This window comes from Bacillus rossius, chromosome 18 (assembly GCF_032445375.1).
Source record: "Bacillus rossius redtenbacheri isolate Brsri chromosome 18, Brsri_v3, whole genome shotgun sequence".
Classification (NCBI taxonomy): Eukaryota; Metazoa; Arthropoda; class Insecta; order Phasmatodea; family Bacillidae; genus Bacillus; species Bacillus rossius.
The window spans coordinates 10,159,594-10,185,421 of record NC_086345.1 but is presented as its reverse complement, the minus strand read 5'-3'; the positions used below and the strand labels follow the sequence as shown (position 1 = coordinate 10,185,421).

Here is a 25,828-nt window from a genome sequence, read left to right as displayed (position 1 = left end):
TATTTCAGACACAATGACATAAGTGGGTCACCACTATATCAGCATATGGACCCTGAGTCCATCGAGGAGGTGATATCTGACCTCTTCCAACGTCATCCACTTAGGAATCCCAGGGAGCGCCGACAATCATCCAATATTCCACCGTTTACCGTTTGTGAAATTCAAGAGGCGGTGACGTCCTTAAAAACTGGAAAAGCGCCGGGGCCAGATGGAATACCAACAAACGTTATTAAGCTAGTAGCGAACGAGTTTCCCGACATCCTCCTCTCTATTTATTATGCCTGTCTTTCCACTGGAAGTTTCAGCAAGAGATGGAAGCATCAACACCTTGTGCTATTAGATAAATGCAAGGGACCAACAATTACGTCATCATCGTACAGACCTCTATGCATGCTGGACGTAGCTGGTAAACTGCTCGAAAAGCTCCTCAAAACCCGAATAACGATCTCGGTAGATAAAGCAGGTGGCCTTGCTGACTACCAGCACTGCTTCAGGAAAGGCCATTCAACGATAACTGCCATTGATCAGGTACTCAACATCGTGGATAAAGCCTGGACAGGCCGCCAACGAAACAGAAGTGTCTGTGTTCCTATCACATTTGACGGCCGAAATGGCTTCAATTCGGTTTCAGACTGAAGTAATGCGATCGCGGTTTCCAGTCTGGCCGGCCTCTGCTCATGGTGAGGGTTAGAAAAGAGATGATTATTTTTAGTGGGTAAAAATCCCACACTACCAACTCCACCTAATTCTTCAAATTCCCATACCTGCCAACCTTTTAGTTTGGTCATCAAGAAAACTTTTAAATTGGGAAAATGTATCGTAAATCAAATGCGGCAATTTTTTACATGCTTTATGTGCAATTATTTTCTATTTTTCTATTCCATTTGGTTTCTGCTAATTTACTAATGACATGAAGGGCATATCGATAGCCTAGAATGAAAACCTCATACAGTCAATATTGTAAATGTACTGGGAAACTAAACCTATCCAGAATGTGCCAATTTACACAGCATGCATATGAAAAGCAAAATGATCAAGTACAAAACAAAAGCAATAGTATTCACTAAACAAGATTACTTAAAGACATGCCTTGCTATATCACATGTTTGTTATACATTTCAGTCATCTCCTGATTATCATCCTTGATACAATTTAAAGACTTTGAATGTGCAGCAGTTGCCTTCTTTGCTTTACCTAATAAATCTGAGGTAAACCTTTGTTCATAACAAACAATTCATTGATTTCAACACAGAAATAGACTGCAAAGTTTCAGATGACATGGAGGACCTAAATTGGGTTCTGTTTTTTATCTTCACCATACTGAAAATGCGTTCACATTCTGAATTACTGTGGAAAGCACGTTTTTCCGATGCTTAGTACACTTAACGTGTGTAGTTATGTCAGACCTACCTCCATGAGCAATACTAAAATCACACCGGCACACTGTGCAAAACACAAAAGTTTCTCCTTTTTGCAATTTCAGAATACACGGGAATTCGTTGTTATACGCAGCACGGTAAGTCTGAATATATTTCTTGTTGGCTAGCTTACTCATGGTTCCCACCAAGTAAATACACAGGAAAAAAAAAAGGCTGCGCAGCACTACATTGGAACTACGAACAATAGTCAGCCATTTTGGACGTAATATAAGGAACAAGGAACAGACCAAGGAGGTAGGGCTGACGTCACAATTGTGGTCCGTTCCTCCGTTTAAGGAAGCAATTTTTCGTTGCGGTAACTGGGAAACGACCGTAGACTGTCCAGTCCAAACCATATACAAATAACTCTCTTGTTTTGTTTTCATTCCGCCTTCCGTCGGTGCGTCGGTAACATGGCTGGTACAGTAAAATTTGGCAGGTATACATGGCCCATACAGTGAACGGTAATAAAGCACCACGCAAAAATAAATCCGTAAGATATTTAAGACGTCCGTAAAACCGTAAAATAGTATTAAAATCCGTAAAACTTACGGACAATCCGTAAAAGTTGGCAGGTATGAATTCCCCTTCGTTGGTGTCTTTTGAAAATTTTGTTAACCTCTCCTGTTTTGAAAAAAATACAAAATATATCAGCATATTGGCAGTTTTGCTTGTAGTTATGTAGTGTACCAATCATATTGGCAGATTTTCTAATAGTCTTGTAGTGTACAAATTATATTGGCAAATGTTCAGGTAGACTTTCAGTGTACGACTCTTGTTTTCAGGTGTACGAGTATTCTTGTAGTGTGTAACTAATATTGGCACATGTGCTGGTAGTATTGTAGAGTACAACTCATGTGTAGTACTACTAATATTACTAATAGTGGCAGGCGTGCTAAGACGTCCGGTGCTGGGGTGACATGGCTGGTGGTTGTGTTGCAGTGTGAAGACAGCTGGCAGCCAGAACCCGGCAGTTCCTCTGCCAGCCAGGACTACACTCTGTGCAAGCAACAAGTGAAGGAGGAGATAACTATAGAAGAGCACCCTATAGCTGCAGGTACTTGCAATACTCTATACCTACAGTGTTATACAGGTTATACTGAGCAATAGCTAAAACATAGGTCTGTGTGGGTTTAGTGGTGAGTAAATGTGTTGCATGCACGGTGCAGCTACATAGAATGTTTATAACAGCTGTTGGGTATTAACAAATACAGTAGAATCCCGCTGATGTGACCCCTCACGGTTTCCGGAAAAACGGACTTATAAACACAATGGTCGCAATAGAGAATTCGATGTGTCACCGCATCGTTGGATACATACACGTGAATGCCGCTCGGGCAGTGTCTAGCCGAGCTCGGCGCATCCACTATCGCACGAAAAGCCGTCTCAGCTGTCATGTTATCTTACCCACCGGCACGAAAAGCCACTGTGGTAGCTGTGTTTTTTCCTTCCTTTTTTTACGCTGTGAAGGGCCGTGGAAAAGATAATTTCTTGAGCTGTCAAAATAAACATCGCTGACGGCAAGGGCGGAAACGCATCCTGTCGGTCTGTCGTGATTATCTACTCCAAAAACATGTCACAGCATTTCAGGATAGCATTGTTCTTATATCGTTCGTTTATAGCCGAATGTTTTCTACCTGATCCACACAAGTTCCTTCGCCACGTTTTGAATGAAAATAACCACCAGCCGGCTTGCATAGCTGAACTCGCGTCACTTAGCGCAAATATTTATCTGAACCCATTGTTCGGGGTATGCGAGTCCGAGGTGTTTAGCATAATTCCACACATATTTTTTTGTTTATCTGCACATGTGCGAAGTCAGCGATGTTATAGAAAAATAGCCGAGAACTAAACACCTGGCGATGTCGTTAACACAGTGAACACAGCCGTGTGTGGCCAGTGACACCTGAGATGCAGCTGGCAAGATCGCACTAACCAGTCGCAAGACAAAGGCACGGGACCGGGATGGCAATAGACGCACGCGTAGATGCTATCAGGTGATGCGCGCAGTTTACCGGCATTGGCTAGCGTGGACAGTCTAGAGGGGTGGTATCTTTTTTTAACCGTCTTTTGTATGCTTACAGTACAGCGCTCGCCAAGATAAACGTGAACACATAGCACCCAACTAAGTGTAACAGACTTGTTTTTCAGCCGATTTTACTCAAATATTCGACTTTCTCTGCTCAAATTTTTCACGGTTTCTCAAAAAATGGTAGTATAAACGGAATATACGCATCAGAGGGGGGTCGCAACGGCGGGATTCTACTGTACTAAGTGAATTTTATTTACTGCCATTTGGATTATAATTAATTAAAACCTTTTGTATTCATACTCTCTCTCTCTCTCTAAATAAAACATCTCTATACAAAATTATCTACAAGACAATTAAAAACGATAAAATAAACTTATAAAAACCAGTCCACTATAACTTTGAAATCATATAATCAGTTTATTCATCTGAATGTCAAAACATCATATTAATTCCTCAAAAATTCTTTTGAAAGCTGTAGAGGGAATTGACTACCGTGTTTTCTCGCATAATCGTCGCACATTTTATTCTAAAATCAAGTATGAAAAATAGGGGTGCGACGATTATGCGTAAAAAAAATTTTTTTGTTACATAAAGTTATTTAGAAAAACAAAACCCATTCATGGAAAGTACGTTTATTTAAAAAGTGAAGTATAAAAGAGCACACCAACAATTTAAATTAATTTGAACTCATGTAACACAAACCTTTCTTCAACTATAATTAGAAACACAATATCTGTGATCCGAATGCGAGCCTGAGTGAACGCGTATCTTTCGTAGTACGCACCACGAAAAAGTGCGGGCCATCAGATGTAGTTACCTCGGCACTCAATTTTGAGGGCGCGTTGTATGCACTCGGCGAGATATCAATACTCAGCTACATGTGCGCGCTCTATATGGGAAGCAACATAACCAAACATTAATGATTGCAACGAACGCTGGCTACATTTTTGTAAACAGTACACCGTGGCGACGCAGACGGCCAGATGAAGGTTATAACGTTTAAAAAGTCTTTAAAAGAAAATTTACTCATCAGATAACTTTGTATTTCCGTTAATTAAATAAGTAAGAGGAAATGTCTGAATAAATATTAGATTTCTACTTTAAAATACATCGTTTTATACGGAAAAATACCCACTCAAAGCACTCGGAATCTAATAGCAGAACCGTAAAACATCATGCGACGTTTACGCGAGTGCGACGATTATGCGATAAAAGAGGGTAGTAACGTTACAACTTTCCTATCAATTTTTTTTAAATTCATAGGATATAGTATAATATATTGTTACGAGTGTAATGTGGGGGAACTGGGTTCATGAGGAATAGCCCAATTAGGTTTTATTACAGTTTTATTAATACTAATAAGTGACTGTACTTGAAATTGTCTGATCACCAATCAGTTGCACTAAAAAATGTTTATTCGTAAGTCATTCGATGTCTGTCAAATTCCATAGTTCGCAGTCCTCACGGCAGCCTCGGAAAACCCACAGAATTCCCAGGCCACTAAACAGGACGGTGCAAGGGGAGCAGAAAGGGAGAATGTGTATAGCGAGGGCCATTGTAATGCGCATGCCTTACGTCAGTGGATGTCAGTGTTCGCTCAGGGCCGCCAGCCAGATCCGAACCTGATGTCCGTCGCGGTCCTGTCTGCATTCGTAACACTGCCCCTCCTTAAACCTCCCTTCTGGCATATTCCCTCAATCGGTCCAAATTTACCACTTTCATCTGTCCCCTTTTTCTCTCTGGATGGCTTAGACTACATCATTTAGCTGTTTCAGGACTTCATACAGGCCTTCCCGCGCTGCTTGAAGCTTAGGGCACCTTCCGTTCCTTCGTTATGGGTCGTACAGCCACACCAAATTGCCCTCCTGAAATCCAGTTGAGTTAGCCTTCAGTTTGTACGTCATTTTTATTTGATTCGTCGCTAATCAAAGATTTTTGTGGTCTTCTTCATGTATAATCGCCATTTGCTCATCTAGAAAATTTACATAATCAATGGTCGTGGTCTGCTCTCTGCAACCGAACTTGACATCACAGGGCAGCCTCAACTCTTCTCCGAACACAATACTCGCAGGGGTCTGCCTGGTGGAGTCATGGATGGCAGACCTATATGCCATCAGGAACAACTGGATGTGTTGATCCCAATCCTGTTGATGCTCGGCAAGTGTTCATCTCCACCTGCCATCGGACTGAGGATGTAGGGCTGTAGTCCTGGTTTTATTTATTCTCAGCAAACCTCCTGAAATATTGTTTACTCGAAATTGCGGCCTTGGTCTGAGTGGAGCTCCATTGGTACCCCAAATCTAAAATTAACTTGTTGACTATTGCATCCGCGATGGTAGTGGCTTCTTGGTTAGGAAGTATGTATATTAGACTATGGCCATTTACTGAAGTAATCCATGCTACCTGAATATACCAGTTACCATCTTTAGTCTTGGGAAATGGTCCAGTGATGTCGATGGCTATCCTCTCGAAAAAGGCCCCTACATTGTAGGCCCTCATTTTTCCACGACTCCGGTGTTGTGGTTATTTTTTAGCCAAGCGTGTTTTGCATTGTCTACACCAAGCCTCCACATCCTGGCGACACATCAACCAATAGTAGCATTGACTGATCTTGGCGAGTGTTTTCTTCACCCCTAGATGACCAACATAGGTATTATCATGGATTTTTTTCAACACCTCTTTGGAAGGATTAGTTGCATGGTAACTATTTTTCCATTTGCACTCTCCCGTGCTCTCATTAGTAGCCCATTCACCATCCTCAAGGAATCCCACTGTGCCCAGCAAGCTTTCACAGCCCTTCCGTCACTGGAGATCTCATCCTATATGGGACGTCCAGTACAATTCTCTAGCCAGCTATAATGGTTGCCAGGTCTGTATCTTGTAACTGTGCTGCATTCAAGCTGGCATTATCCCATTTATATTCCAAGTTTTTTTTCATTATTCGCCGAACATCTTCAATTCCCTCATTATTCTTTGCTCTATTGCAATGGTTACAGTCTACCTTGCAAGGTCTTCGTGAGACGGCATGAATTCGGCATTTCCTGTGTTCCATCTGACAACCATATTGCTGTATCTGTTCAATCCACCTAGCAGTTATCCCTCTGGATTTTGAACTGTAGTAGCCACTTATGTGCAGCATAGCCAGTGTGTAAAAGGAATTTTCTCTCATATAAATATATGTGGAAATGTTGCAGAAACTTCACTACAGCCAAGAGTTCTTATCTTGTGACTCCATAGTGGTGTTCAGGCTTAGACAAAACTTTGCTGTAGAATGCTATTACTCGTTCATTTCCATCTTGAACCTGGGAATGTATAGCATCCAACCCATTTCTACTTGCATCTGTGTTGAGGATATTCTCTCCATGTTGCACCTAGGGTCTCCCATTATCCTAGCTGCTTTATCTTGCTCATGGTTTGCTGGAATTGAAACAGATTTGCTAACTACGACTTGCATTGCTGGAACTTCCAATTCATCGGGGTTAAACAAGGCTTTCTCTTCATCTTTAATACGCAATACCTGTCCTTCCATGTCAATAATGAATCCGTATTGATTCATGATGTCCACTTCTAGAATTACCTCATCCTGATATCAGCAACACGAAAGGTCTGTGATAATGTTCAAGTTCCAATCCTTACCTCCAAATCCAGCTGTCCATGCACAGGTGAAGTGTCTCCGGTGGCTGTTTTGAGTCTGTATGGGATGGGTGTTCTCTTCAGCTTTTCTCTACTTACAATATCTGTGCAAACTATAGATGCCGATGCCCCTGTGTCAATAGTAAGTAAACACTGTCTGCCATTAATCCATCCATCAAGCGACAAACTGTCATGGCCTTTACGAAGTACAGATACTGGAAAAACCCCTTTGGGCAACCATTTTCCTGTAGAGCTGGCATGCGCCCCCTCACACCAGCTATTGCTCGTTTCCCTGTTAATCTTCCTGCTGCGTTGTCTTCCTGCATGTATAACAGTCCCACTGAGTGTGTCCTGGTTCATCGCAGACAAAGCACCACTGGCGTTCTCTTGCTCTTCTGATCTGGTTACCTGGAGTGTCATTCAGCCTCTTCTTCAATGCCCTGAGAATATCTACTTCATTAGTGATTTATTGGCATGTGCTCCATTGTGTGTCTCCAGTCCAGCTATCTTTGTCCTGATGTTTGTGTTTATTGAGGCACTGCATGCTTCCTCGATTTCCAGGCCATGGACCAAAACCTCACATCTCTTCTTGTGTTAGGCCAAATAAGAGTTCGCTGAACCTCTACAATTCTGAGTCTGTCTGTAAACGCATTGGTGGCTAAATGCTGGCGGAACTCTGTTGGTTTTTCTGGGTATGCGAGGTACACGAGTTGCTCTAAGTCAGCTTCTAATTCTTGGAGTGTTTCTGAAGATCGCTGTTGACGTGTCTTCAGGGCCCATGTGTCGGTTACCTTACCTCAGCTCAAGGGCCTCTGCCAATACTCCATAGTCTTTCTGGTCTGGGACTGGTATGGTCTGCAACAGCTCTAGTAGGGATCCTCTCAGGGCCAAGACAAGTGCCATAGCCCTTTCTTCCTCGCCCCAGCTGTTTACTTCTGCAGCTGCCTCAGACTGTGTTCTGTGCACTGTCCATGAAAATGAACCATTGAAAGTGGGTGTCTTGAATTTTGAGTGGCCGCTGGAAGTGCCCTTCACCATAACATCCTCGGAGAAACTCTACAATTCGTAACAGCAGAGGCTTCTTTGATCATCCGTCGGCACTCCACGGTTACAACTTCTACACGTTGTTCAGTGTCCTGTTGGAGCTGAAGTATCTGTTGTTCATGTTGTGTGAGATGCTGCTCCAAACACTTGACCTTACTCTCGACCTGAATTCTGTTTTCGTCGATTCTCTTAATTTATTCTTGAGCTGCAGCTATTTCTTTTCTCATCTCTTTACTCCTCTTCATTTCTTCTTGGTCTTCTTCATGTCTCAATCTCAGTCTTAATAGCTTTTTTCATCTCTTCTTGGCAGTTATTCATTTCATTCTTCATTTCTACTTGGCCATTCTTCATTTAATTCTTCATTACCTTTTAGTTACGCTTCATTTTATTATTCAATTCCTCCTGATCTTACTTCATTTCCACTTGATTCTTCTTCATTATTCAATTTTGTTTTTTTATTTTGGCCAAGAAAGCCATTGTGTTTTTAAGTTTGTCAGCTGCCTACTTTTGTGTCCACATACACTACTAGCCTATCACTACTGTTTCATGAAACTTCATTGTAATTTCCCCTATGAACTAACCTAAACCCCTCCTAAAAACTAACACCAACTTTACTACTACTACTACTACTACTACTACTACTACTACTACTACTACTACTACTACTACTACTACTACTACTACTACTGCTGCTGCTGCTACTGCTGCTGCTGCTACTGCTACTGCTACTGCTACAACAACAAAAACAACAACAACAACAACAACAACAACATTCAAAACTACATTCCTAAACTAACTCAATTCTCAAATTAAATTTAATAATGTTTTACTTTTTAATTTTTAGTTTAAAAACAATTGTACACTAAATCTATTAATTAGGACTATCCCACTTCAACACCAAAATTATTACTAGTATATTGTGGGAAAACTGGTTTAGTAAGGTGTAGCGGTCGGGTTCGCCGCTACTTTCAAACTCCACGCGTCAGCGCGGGTGTCGGCACTTCGTCCCCTCCCTCCTTCCCCCTCCTAGTGTGTGCTTGCTTGCTCCTCACCTCCCCTCCAGGGTTGGCGCATGCACGCTGTGCCGCACTAAATCTATTTAAACGGCTGTCAAAGTGTTGTTCGGTCTTGTCTTGTTGAATTTGTTGGCTGGTATCTTTCGGTAGCTCGAGTAGCTGCATTGACTTTGTAATCCAGCATGTAGTCAGTTAAGCTTAATTTGTACGACGTGTAAGAGCGACCTCGGGGGGGAAAATGTAAGTGTTGTTCTGTTTTGCGAGTGAGGCGATGGCCCTTGCCTTAATGTAAGCTTATGTAAATTCTTGTCTGTTTTGTTTAAATTCCCTTTCGGTCGCCACCTAGAAAATTACGTTTTGATTTACTTAAATAATTTAACTTCACTTTCAACATTTTCTTTGTAACTGTTCTCCCCTGAGACGTTGACGTACGTAAAACGCCACGTTGCTTATTTTAGAATGTAACTTAACTTGTGTGCATTATGTAGTAGGTTATTCCTACAAAACGAATTTCTTGTTATCTTGCTGTTTTCAACGCGTCTACCTTGTGATGGTCCGTAATGGGACCGCGCACTGTTTCGCCGGCGTAACTTGTAACTTGTAACTTGTTCCTTGTTTTTGTGGCCTTGATAATGGCTCGTTCACTTGAAATATTCGTTGTGTTCATTGTCAATTTAAATGAATTCTGAATATGAAATGTCATTGTTAACCTAATTGGTTTTCCTGTCTCACTGTTATTGTTCACATGTTCATCAGTATTATTCTTTTTTTGGCCTAATTAAATGCCAACTTAATAATTTGTTATTATGTTATTATGTCATCAAATACCATACCTCAGTCCTTGCCATGTCATGGCCTCCTTCCTCGAAAAAGGGATAGCCCAATTTAGTTTTATTACAGTTTTATTAATTACTAATATTTACATTACTAATAATTCATTGTACTTAAAAATGTCAACACTGATATTTGTCAGTTTCGTATCATCTCGCTTGTGAGCTGTACAATAATCAAGAAACAGCAGAATGTTTTGGTTCTTAACTCCCATACAAGCATCCAGAGAAATAACCACTCTAAACAAGGAAGATTTCATCCATGCTATTGAGTTATTTTTGTAGGTGCAGGGTAAGTGCTTAATGTGTTTAAAGCACCGATCTTCACAAAATTTTTTAATCACAAGACATGTCAATTTCTCTGAACCGTAAGAGTTGGCCCACAGCAAAACAGTAAACCTCTCTCTACTGGACTTCCTCCATGGCAAGTTTTTCCTTTCAGGGCGAGTGTTTTGTCAGGAAGCAGGTTAAAGAAATTGTCTGCTTTGTCAGCATCGAAAACATCTCATGGAGAATATCCTGCTGTTAGAGTTTGTAGCTAAGGCTGCCATGATTGTAACAAAGATGGACCAACTAATCCTTACTCACCTGCAGTCTTCAGAGTACTTTAATTCCACCACACTTAAACCTCTGTAGCCAGCCATTTGACGCCTGGAAATTATCATTTCCCATTCTTTGAGCCATGTATTTGGCTTTTTCTGGAAGAATAGACGCAAAGATTGGTATGTTTTAAACCTATTTTCCATTAAAAATCAATGATTTACTTTTACAAGTTACAAGCAAATCCAAGCACAAGTTTTTGTATTTTTGTACCTAAATGGAATATACCCCATAAATATAATATCTTATGTTGGTAGGATTGTTTAGGATTTAAAAATATTTTTCTTCTTAAATGCAACACTAAACTAAATTGTAGATGAGTTGCGCTAATCAGAATTTTACAATTAAGTTTTTTCAGAAGCTTTACGAACACCTAACTATTATTTGTAATTGTGTAAAATAAGTGGTGTAAAATCAGCACCTCAGCTTCCAAAACAAGACAGAAACTATTTTGATAGGTTTTACAATCTTAAAAATTTTCTGTCTGCTCCATGAATGGCATTTCTTTCCAAATCTTTCCACTAGGAAAGAATACTTGATATGTGTTGAATTTAGGATGGATACCAAATATTTGGCTCTTTCTGCCTTTTTGACTTTGAAAAAAGGCATACAGAATTACAGGTTCGTGGTAAAATATATTATAGCTTTTTTTTTTAATGCAATATCTGAAAACGAAAATAAATCACCGAAAGTTAAGTTATGTCTCATCATAAATTATGCACCTTCTTTGTCCGACCACAACCTAATTTATAAATAAAATTAATCCATTGAAACTTACCACTAATCAAGAAACCACATTGAGTAAAATTTGTTATACATTAATTTGGAAACAACTCTCAAACTCAAGAGGAATTTTAGTAAGTAGAACTTCCACAGATTCTGTATTTCGTATCGGCAATCATTACAACGATCACGCATTTTCACAGAACTCGGACGTAAATTTGTGTGAGTGGATGTGAGGTCAACTTCCTAGGTGATGTTCAGAATGTGTATTAATCGAAGTACATTTTTTGTTAGCAAATGTTGGTACACTATGTTTAACATCACATCACTGTCTTCAAAGTGTGTTTCAGTAAGACAGTAGCTCTATGGTTAATCGTAAGATAGAAGCAGTATTGTTTATTTGCCAAAGTGTAATATATTTACCAATCAAATTGAAAATTATAACAGTTATACAAAATATTTTTGAAGGATTTTTTTTTTTTTTTTTTTTTTTGCTATAGTAGGTGTTTTTGGTAAAACAAAAAATACATTGTTATTTAGAGGTCCAAATACATTAGATCATATAGCGTTTATACAGGACCTAAAAGCTGCTTTGTTATCTTCTATAACGTATTGTTACGAATGCGAGAGACCGGACGGCGATGCCAGGTTCAGAGCTGGCGGTCCCGCACGGCCACTCACGTCATGCCACGTGTTCCTGGCCGGATCACAAGGGTCGTCGCTACCCCCCTCTGCCCTTAGCACCCCGCACCGTCCTGCCTTGGCTCTGTTATCTATCGCTGAGCGGTCTTGGGGAATTACGCGGGCCGCAGGTGAGCAAGTTGTGTTTGGCGTTGGGCCGGCCCTGGATGACGCGACTCGTCACAGATGCTCTCGTCGGTTTGAGAAGGGCACCCTTGAGGTTCTTAACCAGTGCCGGGCGGTTCAGCGACAAGTTCCGCGTGAGTGCCGAGTTCCGAGCGGATTCTGAGCATGCATGCCCGTCACATCCCTTGACTGTGCACTTGAAAGGTTCCTTGGCGGTTGGGACTGCTGCATGCTCCCTCCTCTGCCTGCGGATCCCGTGGCTCCAAGCAAACACCCGTGCCTAGCGTGCGCACATTTACTACAGTACAAGTCATTCAGATTAAACCGGTTTTATACTTTGATTGAAGCCATGCTGGTGAATGTTAGTGCACACAGTCCGAAAAAAAAAATTCGTCTCGTCACAAGACACTATAATCTTCCCCCCTCCACTGGTTATGCTGTCCGTACCTGTTGTTGTGGTCCGTGCGCACTCCGTGAACACGTGGTCCAGCGGAATTCCAGTTACCGGTCCGCTTCATTGCGCTCCGGCGCAAAACTGCACAACTCACACCTCCGGATTCCTGTGTCGCTTCATGTTGTGCCTCATCACATGCCTAGGGTGCCTTTTTCTATGGCACTGGGGTTGAAAGAGTCACGCGGTGTGTGAGCATCGACTCAATATGGACGCCACCACGTGGTGTAAGGGCACGTGTACCCTGCTATACCCTCTCAGGGTCGTGACGTCGCCCCAGTGCGACGAGGCTTGGAACCCCCTAGCTACTCAAATATAGCCATACCACCCGCTCTCAGCGGCTGGCACGCTCCTTAGCTCACGAGAAGAAACCAGAGTGGTTTCTAGGTGCCCCCACACGCCGGGTGACGGGAAGGAATCACACTACGCTGCATCCTGCTCCGGGGGACGACCGAGATAGACTGGCTGTGGTCAAGGTGTCATGGCCGCAGGAAGCTCCATATTTACCTTTTGGCAACGGACTTTGACGTGGAGGAAAGCCCTTACAGCTCTTAACACAAATTTAAACATGTTTTCCCTGAATTAACATTACATAAAGAGTCACTAATTTCTACTTACGTTCAAAAAATAGTCTTCCCGCGTCGGGTAGTTCTGAAACATGCAGCGCATGGCGCTGCTCAGTCGTTATGTCTAGCCTGTTAACATAAACACAGTAGGGAAATGTAATAGAAACGATAAAGAATGACAGTTAATTATTTAAATAGTAATTGTGTTAGGGTTGCATGGCACAGGTTCTATAAATCCGCCTCTTGCTGGGCGCGCACACACTAGTTCCTGCGGGTGGTGTAACGTGCTGCTGCGCTCAAACAATATGAAATTTCGTCTAAAGAACAAATATAGATTGGCCGTGGAAGCGCCAGGCAGAAACAGTACTAAACACATTACCCATAGGGGCACAGCGCACGCACAACAAAATTTATGATTAACCTCCTTAAAACTTGGTAAGGTTATGTGGATCGTGATCAAGGATAGGAAAATAATAAGATCTGGTTTGGTTTACATTGGCATTTACTTAATGATTTCGTTGCTGTTATTTCTACTTTACAAACCTTATTCCACTGAAGATAACCCATGGCATTACAGCCGAAACAAAATACCAAGAAAATTGTTGACCTTATTTGCTATACTTAATACATTAAATCTTGTTAAACAATAAACCAAATGGAAGGCCCCGGGGCGAGATATTATAATAAGAACAATGGTTATATTTGACTGAATCAAAGGTCATTTGGTTTCTTAACTTTACAGGCCATTGAATATTTAGCGCGCAGGCTTTTCATAAGACAAATTATAAAAAAAATTACATTTACTCTTTAAATGAATAAAAGTGTCCTGAAACTGGTTGTTCAGAATTATAAATTATTTTGTGGTTTTTCCACTCAGGGAAAAATATGTTGAAAGCTGGAACTCTTGAGAAATTCTCCGATTGCAGGAGGCGATGAATTTCGGTGAACTAACTCATGAACTGCATGGGAGTTGAATTTGGAGCGGAATCTCTCATCCTAGTTCTTGATCCCCGCCTGCAGCCAGTATTCCCATCAAATTAGGTTGGTTAACAGGCGGCTGATGTTGGGCGAAGTTAAGCCCACGAGAACAGGAAAAGAGAAGTGTGTGTGGGGCGACGAAATAACTTACCTAAGCTGCGGGGTGGAGTAGATCAGGTCGGTCCCTGGAGATGGCCAGGTGATGCGCGACGCGGAAGATTGCTGTCGCCATGAAGAATAATAAGTAAAGACAAAAAAACTATTTCAAAAAATAAACTATTTCGGGCAGCAAAAAAATTAAAAATTGAGTGCTAAGGCACATGGCCTTGTCGATAACCAACTACATGCTTTAGAGAAAGCCGTTCACGACTTTTCAGAAGCGCGTTGTCTCGGGCTGCGAAGAGAGATCCGCCCTTACCGCGTGCTGCCTGCCGAATCTTTTAGAAATGGCGTCGGGGCGCCTAATTAAAGTAAGCAACTGCCCCCAGCCAAAGAAGGGGGTGGTGGTGATTGCCCGAAGGTGTCCGGAGATGCCCAAAGGGGCGAAGCAGACTGCAACCTGTTCGCTGCGCTCTCACGCGAGTCGTAGGCGAACTAAAATCGCAATCGCACTGCGACTGCTGCCAAGGTCGATTGTGACAAGCTGTCTCTTATGGGAGGGATGAGTATTGCACTCTGGTGGCCAAGACGAGAACCTGTCTGGAGGGTCACAGAAACATCCGCTAGAGTGCAGTGGGCGCGCTCGCGACCAGCGCTCAGAGCAAGGTTAGGGATTTTTCCCGCCGCTAGACTTCGCTGAGGGCTCCGTTTGACAAGTGGGAATGTCCTTGGGGAGACCAGGTCTCCGCCCGGGGTTCACTGGGGGTCGTTGCTCCAGGTTTGAGTTCTCGTGAAGCCACAGGTGGGTGTTGAGGGGAGGGGGGTTTAAATTTGCTAAGTCGCCTGGGAAAGGCGTCATGTGGACTGTCTCGAGGCGTCGCCGCTGGCTGTAACTTGGTCCAGAGGCGTGCTTGCAAAACCCTTACGTATGCTTGCCTCCGAGAAATGAAAGTTGCTAGCAGTGGGGTTGGGGTAGCGTTCGCTAACGCGAAAGTCGTTCCGTTACATAGGGAAGGCGTGACGCGAACCGCGGCCGGGATGCTGCGATCGCAAATCGTCAGCAAACAGTATCTGTTTGAAGCCTGCGAACAAGCGCAGGTGCACTGGGTTGCACAAGATTACGTCGGAGTGTACAGTAATGGAAACAAAATTTAATAAAATAAAAATTTCAAATTTATTATTTGGTTTCCTTCTTTAAAAATTAAAAATAAATTTAAATTCGTACGTTTGTGCCTGAAAGTGGCCCTGGCACAGTGGTAGGTTCGAAACCGGGAGAATTTGGGACGGGAGTGGTCGGGCGAGACGTGAGGCACATCGGGCTTCGGGAGGGCGTAGTCCCAGTCAACGTCATTATGTTTGAATAACTATGCCTATCGGTGCTCTGCTGCTCTAACGTCACGTCACCAGACGCAACAGCCACACAAAACAGACGTCAACAATGAAAGTGATAAAATATTACTGTTTTTTAAAAATTAACTTACTGATAACATTATTGTTTGTATCAAATTGATAATTAATATATTTGTTGGTAAAGGCATTGGTCATTAGAGCAGTCTGTGTATTGCTGTTTAAATACTGGAAGACATAACTTCTCTTATTTTTCCATTGGTTGAATCAAGTATTGATCTTACCTGAAGGGTCTATCACCGTTTAGCCTCTCTACTTCTACCTGTGTGTCTCTCATGTTTTTAGAAATGGCTAACCAACTGGGCGCTTCTATCCACACACTCTGTCCTGTTAATTATTCGGCCTACGGCTTTCGACTCACGTCTCAAAATAAAATTGCTGCATTAATATTTTTCCTCTATCTGGGGTCTCCTATTCCTGCCTCTCTCACACTTTCAACAGCCCAACTCCCTGGGTCTGTTATAGCTACTCCGGGGACTTCTAGTCCCACCATATAGTCTGTCTGCCTCTAGTTTCTCATCATAATTTCACCCCAATGATTTTCTAGGTTCTATTGGTAATTATCTTACTGAAACTAATCCCTCAAAACATAAACAAACAAACAGCCACCCACATGAAAACATACAATGCAATTAACCTGTACAACTCACTTAACACAACATTATACTTACTTGAACTAAGACATAGTCTTTGCCTGAAAAAAAGTTAAATACAAATTACACACTACTAACCTATGTTAGCCAACTCAGAGCTATACATTTGCATGCGGGGACACAGCTGTCAGCAATACAGCTCTCATGAATCTAACTTTCAGGATTACCAACATCTAAAGTTCCGGTGTGCTCCGCTAGATCGCGGCCAAATATGCTCGGACGGACGCGTTGCAGTCTGTCTCAAAACACAACTCTGCTAAAATATTTCTGAACTTTCCTAATTTAATAAACCATTTCACAAAAATTGTATACTTATTCCAGAATTAAAATACCATTTAATTAATAACATACATATTTCCAATTAAATTACTCCAAAATCAATTACTCTGAATAAAGTAAACAGAACAAAAATTTGTAACAAATCACGTTAAAACACGTAATGTAAACTTAACATATAATCTTACATACTTATGACATTCTTTTTAGTTTACTGTCCTCTATTGTAAAAAAATACAACTAATACTTTTTTTTTTAAGTCCTTACCACTAATGTGAAATAATTTTAAAGTAACTTAAGGGGATTGGTGCAGGACAAAAAACAGTCATTCGTCAGAATTTGTTGGAAATGAGCTTAAGTGTTTCATAAATGCTTGTTTATTACTACTGTAAGGCCAGCCAGCACGTATATAAGCTAGCGGGTTAGATTTAGCAAGTTAGTGGCGAGTGAGCTTCTGTAAGGGGAGGTTGTCGAAGGTTGCAGCTCTGAGGCCTGCCATCTAGCGGGAATCTTTCGAAGGTCTTCCACAATATCGCCTTTCTCTCTCTCTCCCTCTCTCTCCAACACGGACGGAAAGCGAACCGCGATAACCAGCTCTTATCTTCGCTTCCCATCTCGCCCTATCCTTCATTCTCGGATCAGGTAGCCGCCCTTCCCCGTGTAGACTTTCGTGTTACTCCAGATTTTTGTACTCTGGTAGAGTTGACTGTGCTTAATAACATACCGAAAGTTTACCGCTGTAGACCTTGTGCGTTATAACCGAAAATTTGCATTTAAGTCCTAGGTGACAGCAAATTAAAAACATTAAAATGCTACCCATTAATACAGTTTTTAATTTTGACTGTCCGTAAACTTACCAAAATAATCGAGAAACTGTAATTCACCCATTAATGTAAGAAAAAATTAAATTTTTAATATTTAAAATTAATTCACGACATATTTTTTTAATCTTTGCCACCCAGATAAAAATACGATTTACACCGATTTGAAGAGCCCAATGCGATAAAATGTCTAAATAAATGTTTATATTTATACTTTTAGCTTTAAGATAGTATATTTATAAAGAGTCTAGCATAATTAGCTGCCTCATTAAAGCTGCCCGAGCGTTGCAGTGTACTGCGGCCGTACAGATCTTTCACGGCCGGCGTGCTTTGAAACACGCTGCGTACTGCGACACTCAATAAACTTTGTCTTATTTAAGGATTACTTAAAATATATTTAAAGCATATGATAGGGTGTATTCATTTTACATCTATTGAGATATACATATTCTTTTTTCTTATATGAATGATTTTTGAGACAATAAAATTAACAATAGCTAAACAATTTCTGCTTGGAACTTGTAAATAAAAATTCTAGAGGACCTCTAGTTTCATATATGTGTGTTCGTATTTTGTTACAAAAATTTTATCATTAAAAATTATTTTAATACCAAAAAATATAATTATTTTTTATTTTTAATACATTATATTATTTTCGATCAGAACTATGCAAAATTTTAATGTAGCCTATATTATAAAAAATATATATTTAATTGTATAAAATTAGTTTACTACATAACAATTGAAGAAAACGATACACCGTAAATTTACTTATTGAGTTTTGTCACTTTTATAACATAATTCGTATGATAATATTATTTTTTCCAGAAAATAAATAAAACATAAGTTGTGTTGTAAAATGTATTGATAGAATTACATATTTAGTATTTTTTTCTAAGTTAATTTATTGGAGTGTTGCGCCTAGCTGACTGAGTTAAATTGCTAGTGGCAAAGAGCGGTGGTGGATGTTTTTGCAAGAGTTTGACCGTATTTTATGACCCTAGCTGTGAGAGGGTGTTCGTCCCAGAAATCTTAACGGTCAAGGAAAATAGCCTTTCTCTGTAGTCACGTACGGGTCTGCTACTCGCGCAATATCGTCAGTTTTATCACAACTTTCTGGGAAGTTCTATTGTTGTTTTTTATTTATAATTTAGAAATTAAAGAGTTGATCATACTAACATTTTTACCTAAGCAAATCGCATCATGGAAGATTTTTATCTACGTTTGCAGCAAAAATCACTTGTAGTTAGGAAACTTTTATTATTTCAGAGTAAAATTCAGTCTGGAATTACCATACATTAAAAACCTTAGTTTTCTGGAGCAAAAAACGTCCCAGCACGAGCGACTTTAACACTGCTGCACACACACTACGCAGCTTGAAATACATCAGTGGTCAGACTATTGTACCAGACACTCAAAATATACACATTTAAACCTTGAAAAAAAAAAAACAGACAATATTTATGAAGTAATTTTGACGCTACGCTCAACATATTTATGTAACATGTAGTGAAATTTCTATAAAAAAATATTTTTTTCTTACCTTTTATGATTAAAATTACCAATTTAATAATAGGACGTTTAAACTTTGAGGTGTTTATCACAATTACCATGTAAGACATTATTTTATATTACTTTGGTACCATAATGAGAACCGACTTAAAAAAGTATTAAAGTTATTACATTTACGAAACATTTTTGTGGATCATTGTAGAAATTATCATTAAGGACTCAACTTCTCATTATTGGTGTGATCACAAGGTTTCATCGGTAAACTTATGACGTGTTACTAAGAAATGTTCATTCTACTAGTGTACAAAATTTTTGCTTTGGGATAATTTTTCATGTATTAAATTTTTTTGTTTCTTAACAGCGAAATTCGTCCCAACCCGAGCCTACTTCCACAACCTCGCAGTAGTATACACTACGCGGTTCGGATCGCTTTAATGGTCAGACTAATTGTATGAGACACTTAAAAAATATACCAATTTAAAGATGAATAAATATGCAACAACGTTTACTTTAAGCGATTTCCACGTTGGGCTCTTTAAGTTTATGTAAGATGTATTTATATTTCCTTAAAATTGAATGAAAGTGAATTCGTTAACTTTAATGATTTAAATGGTCTATTTTATAGAAACATGTTTAAACTTTGTGCTTTTAATCACTATCCTCAGATAGGGCAATGTTTCTAGATTATTTTGGGTTCCATACTGACTGTCTACTCCATAAACTGCATTTGCAATATCCATTATTGTGGATCGTTGCAAAAAATTGTCATTTTGGATTTAACTGCTCGTTTTTGGTGTGACGCACAAGGTTTGCGTGTTACTAAGAAATGTTCATTCTAGCACTGTACAAATTTTCGGCTTTGGAATAATTTTCCATGTATTAAAAACCTTTGTTTCTTCACAGCGAAATTCGTCCCGACCCGAGCCTACTTTGGCAACCACGCAGTAGTATACACTACGCGGCTCGGATCGCTTTAGTGGTCAGACACATTGTACCAGGCTCTCAACAAATAAACTAATTTAAAATTTAAGAACTAAATCGTGATCGTAAAATGGCCGCCATGGTGATTTGCGATTTATGGAGAAATAACAGCAGTTAAAATCTTATGTACTTTCCAAGAGACATTATTACATCACCAATCATCTAAAGTAACAGGTTTACAAAATTTCAACATATTCAGTAACTAGTCAATTTTTTCATATGTGTTAGTATTAACAATCTGGACCATATCTAGTCGGTGAGGTCTGTATTGTTACAGACTATCTGTATTCTGGTATTTGGATTTTGAAGCTACTTAATGATTCTCTTTCAATGTCTATTAAAATATACCTAATGCTAATTGCAGGAATATTTCTACTCGATTTCAAAATTATAATTCCTGAACATTTGTAGCGGACACATTTCAATGTAACACATACCGTAAACCGGGGTAACTTTGGGACACTTTTTCCAGTTTTTTACTACTCCTGTTAGCTGACATTAATATAGATTGATGAAGCTATGATATTATAAGTATTTAACCTTCCTCTTACAAAATATTGTCATAATTTTATTCTAGGACCAAAAATATTCTAATAAACAGCCAACATTGTTGTCCCAATCTTACCCCATTAATTGGGGTAAGATTGGGACAATACACTTTTTCGCTTACCTATAAACACTAGTAAAAATAATTTTGTCCCATTGTTTCACTTAATTTTCTTATTTCAGACATGAAGCTTGGTATTGAAATCATATTACAAAAGGTTTTAGCACATTAAATTGTAAATTAAAGTAATATTTACAAAATAATTAGTAAAAATAAGCGTAACAAATAGTTTACAATATATTCTTATATCATATTAGGAAAGTTCTTTGACTTTAAAAATTTCCAGTCGGCCTATGTGTACAGGTTGGTAATTTTTTGGACTATTTCATCCTTTGAATAGAAAACTTTGTCGGGCTTTGCTGGCCATTTCCAGTTTAAGGCAGACTTCTTAATAGCTGATACAAGTATATCATCATTTTTAAATTCGACAATACGCCCTGGGTACAGTTCGTCTTCGTACCTCACCAAAATGTAGTCTCTCACCGCCAGGTTCTCAAGAAAACTTTAAGGTTGTAGGCTTGGCATTAATGGAGCACATTGCTCTTCCAAGTCACTGAAAGTTACGCTGTCTTCAGAGTCTCTTAGCGAAAACTTAGCATAACCATCATCACTGCTGCTCTCAGTGCTGCTCTCTCTTCTTCGTTTTTTCTGGTGTGGTACATGCAGTAGTGCTTCTGCACATTTGGAAGTAGATGGTTGGGGATCAGGTGCAGATTGGTGATGTTCAGATGGTGGTAACGAAACAGCTTTAAGTTCTTCTGCTGAAACACTTTTTCCTGGAAGAACATTCAGCTTCTTCTTTCTCAGGATTTTGCGGACTTTGGTAGTTTCTTCCTGTTTTTTGTAATTTTTTCTAGGAAGCTCTTCCAGACAAGGGAAGAAATAGATGAATCTAGGCTCCCTGAATGCAATCTTTTTAGAACCACCTGTCTGTCAATAGGATAAATTCCTGACTTGCGGAATCCGGAAATCATGTTTTCTGGACCTGTAACCAAGCCATCGAAGAGGTTTTTCAAAAGTGTTGGAAATTGATCCTTCGGTACAGATGTACACCGACTTCCAGCTGCAGTTTTCTTCCAATTTTTTAGTACCTTTCGCCAGGCAACTTTCATTTGTCGAAAGTAAGCCACGTCCAGTGGCTGTAGGAGGTGGGTAGCATTTGGAGGAAGTGCTATGAATTTTATGTTGTTTGTTTCACACAGCCTTATAACCTCCATATTGATGTGGGAGCTACAATTATCACCGATGATAGCTTTTGGTCCTTCCTGGTGGTTTAGAACAGGCAACATTAAAGATGTAAACCAGTCTTCAAAAGCATGCCCATCAAACCAACCAGATTTAGTTCTATTGTATCGAGTACCCGAGGGTCCGTTTTCAGTCCAAGTTGTCCAAATCTTCTCCGCCTTATAGTTTACATAAGGTGGTGCTACATCCCCTGCTGCATTTCCACAAACAATTATAGATGTGCACGCTTTAGACAAATTTTTTATCCTCTCAGGCAGGGGCGCAACAACAGGGGGAGGCAAGGGTATTTTGCCCCCCCCCCCCCCCCCTGAAACCTTGAAGTGGGGGCAAACGGGGGCAAAGAAAGTGCTGTGTAATCAATTTTTAGATAATAAAACTGCTTAAATAGCACCATTTTCCACCTTGAAATACAAATTTTCCCGGACCCCCCGCTTCAATACGGGGGATCGATGATTCTTTATAAAAAGTTATATTGCCCCCTCCTTTGGAAATTTAATTGTTGCACCCCTGCTCTCAGGGTACTTAATTCCCCTCTTCGTGATGATTTTTCTGGTTCCAGAATTGTCTACAAAGATTTGTTTCGTCGTAATTCCAAATATTCACTTTTGGAATTCCTATCAGCTCCTTTTACAAATTATCAAAAAACTTATTCACAGCCTTTTCTTCTGTTGCTGCTCTAGAGTAAGAAATTTTTTTGCTGTTCTCTGAGTTAACATTGCTTTGTGCCGTCGCATGAACCCTTCCGCCCAATCATTTCCTGGTAAATTGTTTTAAAATCGTAGCTCCTTTCTTCCACAGCGGTCCAGGTAGGACTTGACAACACATCTAAGGTCAAACATATCCACAGGAAATCCATAGTTAGACACGGCTACAATGTGACTTACAAATTGCAACTACTCTTCATTTGTGAAAACAGGAGCTCGGTCGACAGCTTTAAATTGATTTTCCTGGTTTTTTTAGGTGCAAAGTGTTTTTTGGAATACCATATTTTGTTGAAGCTTTGCGAATCGACAATGTTTTGTTCCGTACAGCTTGCAAGGCTTCATTCAAGTTTTCCTCTGTGTAATTTTTATATGGCCGTGTACCAAGAACATGTTTGGGATTTATTGGCATGGTTGGTCGCTTAATTCTGAAAAATATGAAGAAAAAATGCAGTAAAACATATTACGCCAACTTTTGGGCAACTTTGGGACAGTCCCAAAGTTACCCCACCAAGTGATGAAAATTTACTATTTTGAGGTTATAAAATAAAATGCAAGTATCAAAAACATTAGCATCACATTAAATGGATGTCAAGGCTTGTACTTCTTCAAATACATACCTGTATTTCGTGAAGTATTTGCCGTTTTTAAAGTGCGTACAAAAGTTTACACAAAAACAAAAATATTAACAACATGTGGTTAAAACCAAATCCACTGCCTCTATCCCACCAGTGCAACTACAGCTTCAAATAAATGCCATGAGATAGTAGCACATACCAGCGAATATAGAAGCGGTGATTGCGTACCACTTCTAAATACATGGCCTTGACAGGAAATCCTAAAGCCAAAAATTACTCACTGTCCCAAATTTACACCCCCAGTCACAAAGTTACCCCGGTTTACGGTACTGATTTTCAAGTTGTGTTGAGGTTTCACATGCCACTTCGTGTACACCTGCTCTGGTAACAATTACTCATCACAACCGGTGCTGTCTGTACGAGCGTCTTCACAAGTTATCCTGAAATATGTTCTTAAATATTAATTCAAGTGAATTCTTAAAATCCTAAACATCTTATCTTAAGTGTCGTAAATGAATCGTTATATTTTGTAAATCCATAATAATATAGGAGCCAACATGGCGCGAAGCGATGGACGCGATACGAATAATATTTTTTTTACCAACCACTACATCAGTAAATATTTGTGGTTTCCATTCGCTATGAATTCAAGCATGTAACATTTGTACTGCTTCTTCAATTCGGCCACAGTTAAATGGGAGGCTCTGAATCACTGAAAACTCCTCAACAAAATCAACGATGAATCACAGGCATTACAACAAACAATTGTCACAAGTCAAGTAGCCAATGAGCAGGTGACATTTTTCGAGTCCGTAGAGGATTGTTGAGACTATCGTACAGGTCATTGGCAACGTGCCCTTACGCGCATGGTTAATACCCGCATGAGTAGAGTGTAAAGGCGTAAGCATGAGACACATCTAGGTCCTCATCTAACCGCGCACACTTAGATTTAACTCAGGATAGGGTGAAAAATGTTTACTAATTTTGCAGTCCTAACAGTCACCAACGAAACGCCAGCAAAATAAATAAATAAGGCCACGAATATTGTTCGTGAATGAAGGCGAAGCTGATACTTTGGAAACGTTACCAGCAGATATTAAATAATGTTTAACTATTATTTACGTAGCTTACTTCTTAAAACTGCATTCATGTAAACTGATTTTGTGTGAGACTATGTTGAGTGTTTTCTGCTACACTTATTTTTCTGAAAAAAAGTCTATTGTGGCTTAATAAACTTGTTAATATTGATGCCTGTCATTAAAAAAATTCAAACGTAATTATACGGATACATGTTGAGTATAGTTTATGAATGGTTCACGCATTGCTAAAAAAAAAAGCATGTTTACAATTTTACACATATTTTTGTTGTCGCATCGCGTCCATCGCGTTGTACATACGCAACTCTGAAAAATAAATGTATGTTAAAAAAGCTATAATAAAATAATCTCTTATCTTTCTTTATTCTTTTTTCTAAGCGCTCTAATGGCTTTCGATAGTTTTGTTCTTTTGTGTACTCTGCTTGGTGGAGGTTTCTTCGGCATTTTATTCCTGAATAAATCTCACGTTTACAACAAAAAACAGCTAGCTAAATCACTGTGCTAAATAATAACAGAGAATAACCATTCAATTATACGCCGAGCTAGACCAAACACGTTCTCTTATCTACTGAAAATAAATACGTTGACCTTCATATCAGTTTCGCGCGAAATCCCGTCTCCCCTTCGTAAACAGGAGACAGCTGTGGCTGGGTGGGAACGAGAGAAAACACTGGCTGCAAACAGTTGGGGAAACTGTCGTAAGGTGTCACTACTGTCCAGCACGCTCCATAATTTCTCGTATCCGAGCTTGCACGCTGCTCAAACTTCTACAGCTACATTTTTACTTTAGGTCCGACTGCAATAAGCTAAAGACTAAAATAAAGTCAATCATTCAGCCGACAGATATGTTGGCGTTTGAATTACAAATGAAAACGCGAATGTTATTAAATTCGCAAATGAATATCACGCAATTTCGTAGCAGCTCATTTATTATTATTCAAATTGTAAATACGTTAAATTAATAATGATTACAGATAAAATAATGGTCACAGTCATATCTCCCGTGTCTGAAAATTTATCTGAGAAAGTTTTACCACTGAATTCTTTATAGTTTATTAATAAAGCTTGAATTTAAAAAATTCCCGAAAATCAGCAATAACTTAATTAAAATAAAAATTTAAAAAATAAATTTTACACCAGAATGGTTCAAATCTTCTCTAGCAGCTGAATCATTAACAAATATATTGTTTTTTTTAATACGATGCTGGTGCACCAATCCCCTTAAATTATCTGAACAAAAATGTATGTTGAAATAAACAAAGTTAAATCTACGAACGTAAATCTCTAGAAGTGCTTATTAACCTACAGCTTTTAAATTACCTTAAACTAAACTAAAATGACTTATATTAACCTATCATATATTAAAACTAAAACTAAACAAAAACTTAAAGCTACTGGCTTAAAATTACACTCTTAATACTAAGTCACTCCAACAGTCAAATTCGACTAACAAAACATGTACTGATTACATTAGGATGCCAAATGTCCCTCCAGAGTAAGCCCATACCTACCAGCTTGTTACCGGTGAGCCTATATGAAGTTACTCTGAGATCACAAAATATTACCTTAGGCCGCGCTGGCCCAAGTGAGCCCCGAGCTCACTCACAGGAATGTGCGGTGTGGCCACCCACACCCAGACTGGCTCTAGATGGCAGGGCACATGTCCACAAAGCAGTGCGGCTGAGTGGTGGAAACAAAACACAATTTTGTTTTTCAAACAAAAACCACACTGTTGTTGGCTTTTTTGAGGGGA

At 39.6% G+C, this 25,828-nt stretch overlaps 1 protein-coding gene across 19 annotated transcripts in view; it reads left to right on the top strand.

Moving 5' to 3' along the window:
• Positions 1–25,828, top strand: part of LOC134541305 (gastrula zinc finger protein XlCGF57.1-like) — a 531,604-nt gene that overhangs the window by 358,285 nt on the left and 147,491 nt on the right. The window contains exon 5 of one of the 19 annotated variants that reach the window (XM_063384658.1): positions 2,361–2,475. The exons of 16 other annotated variants lie outside the window; for them this stretch is intronic. In XM_063384658.1, coding sequence (XP_063240728.1) covers positions 2,361–2,475 — 115 coding nt within the window. Of the gene's footprint in view, positions 1–2,360; positions 2,476–25,828 lie in introns of those variants that run through there. 2 more of the 19 variants (XM_063384655.1, XM_063384656.1) reach the window with 2 other exon arrangements.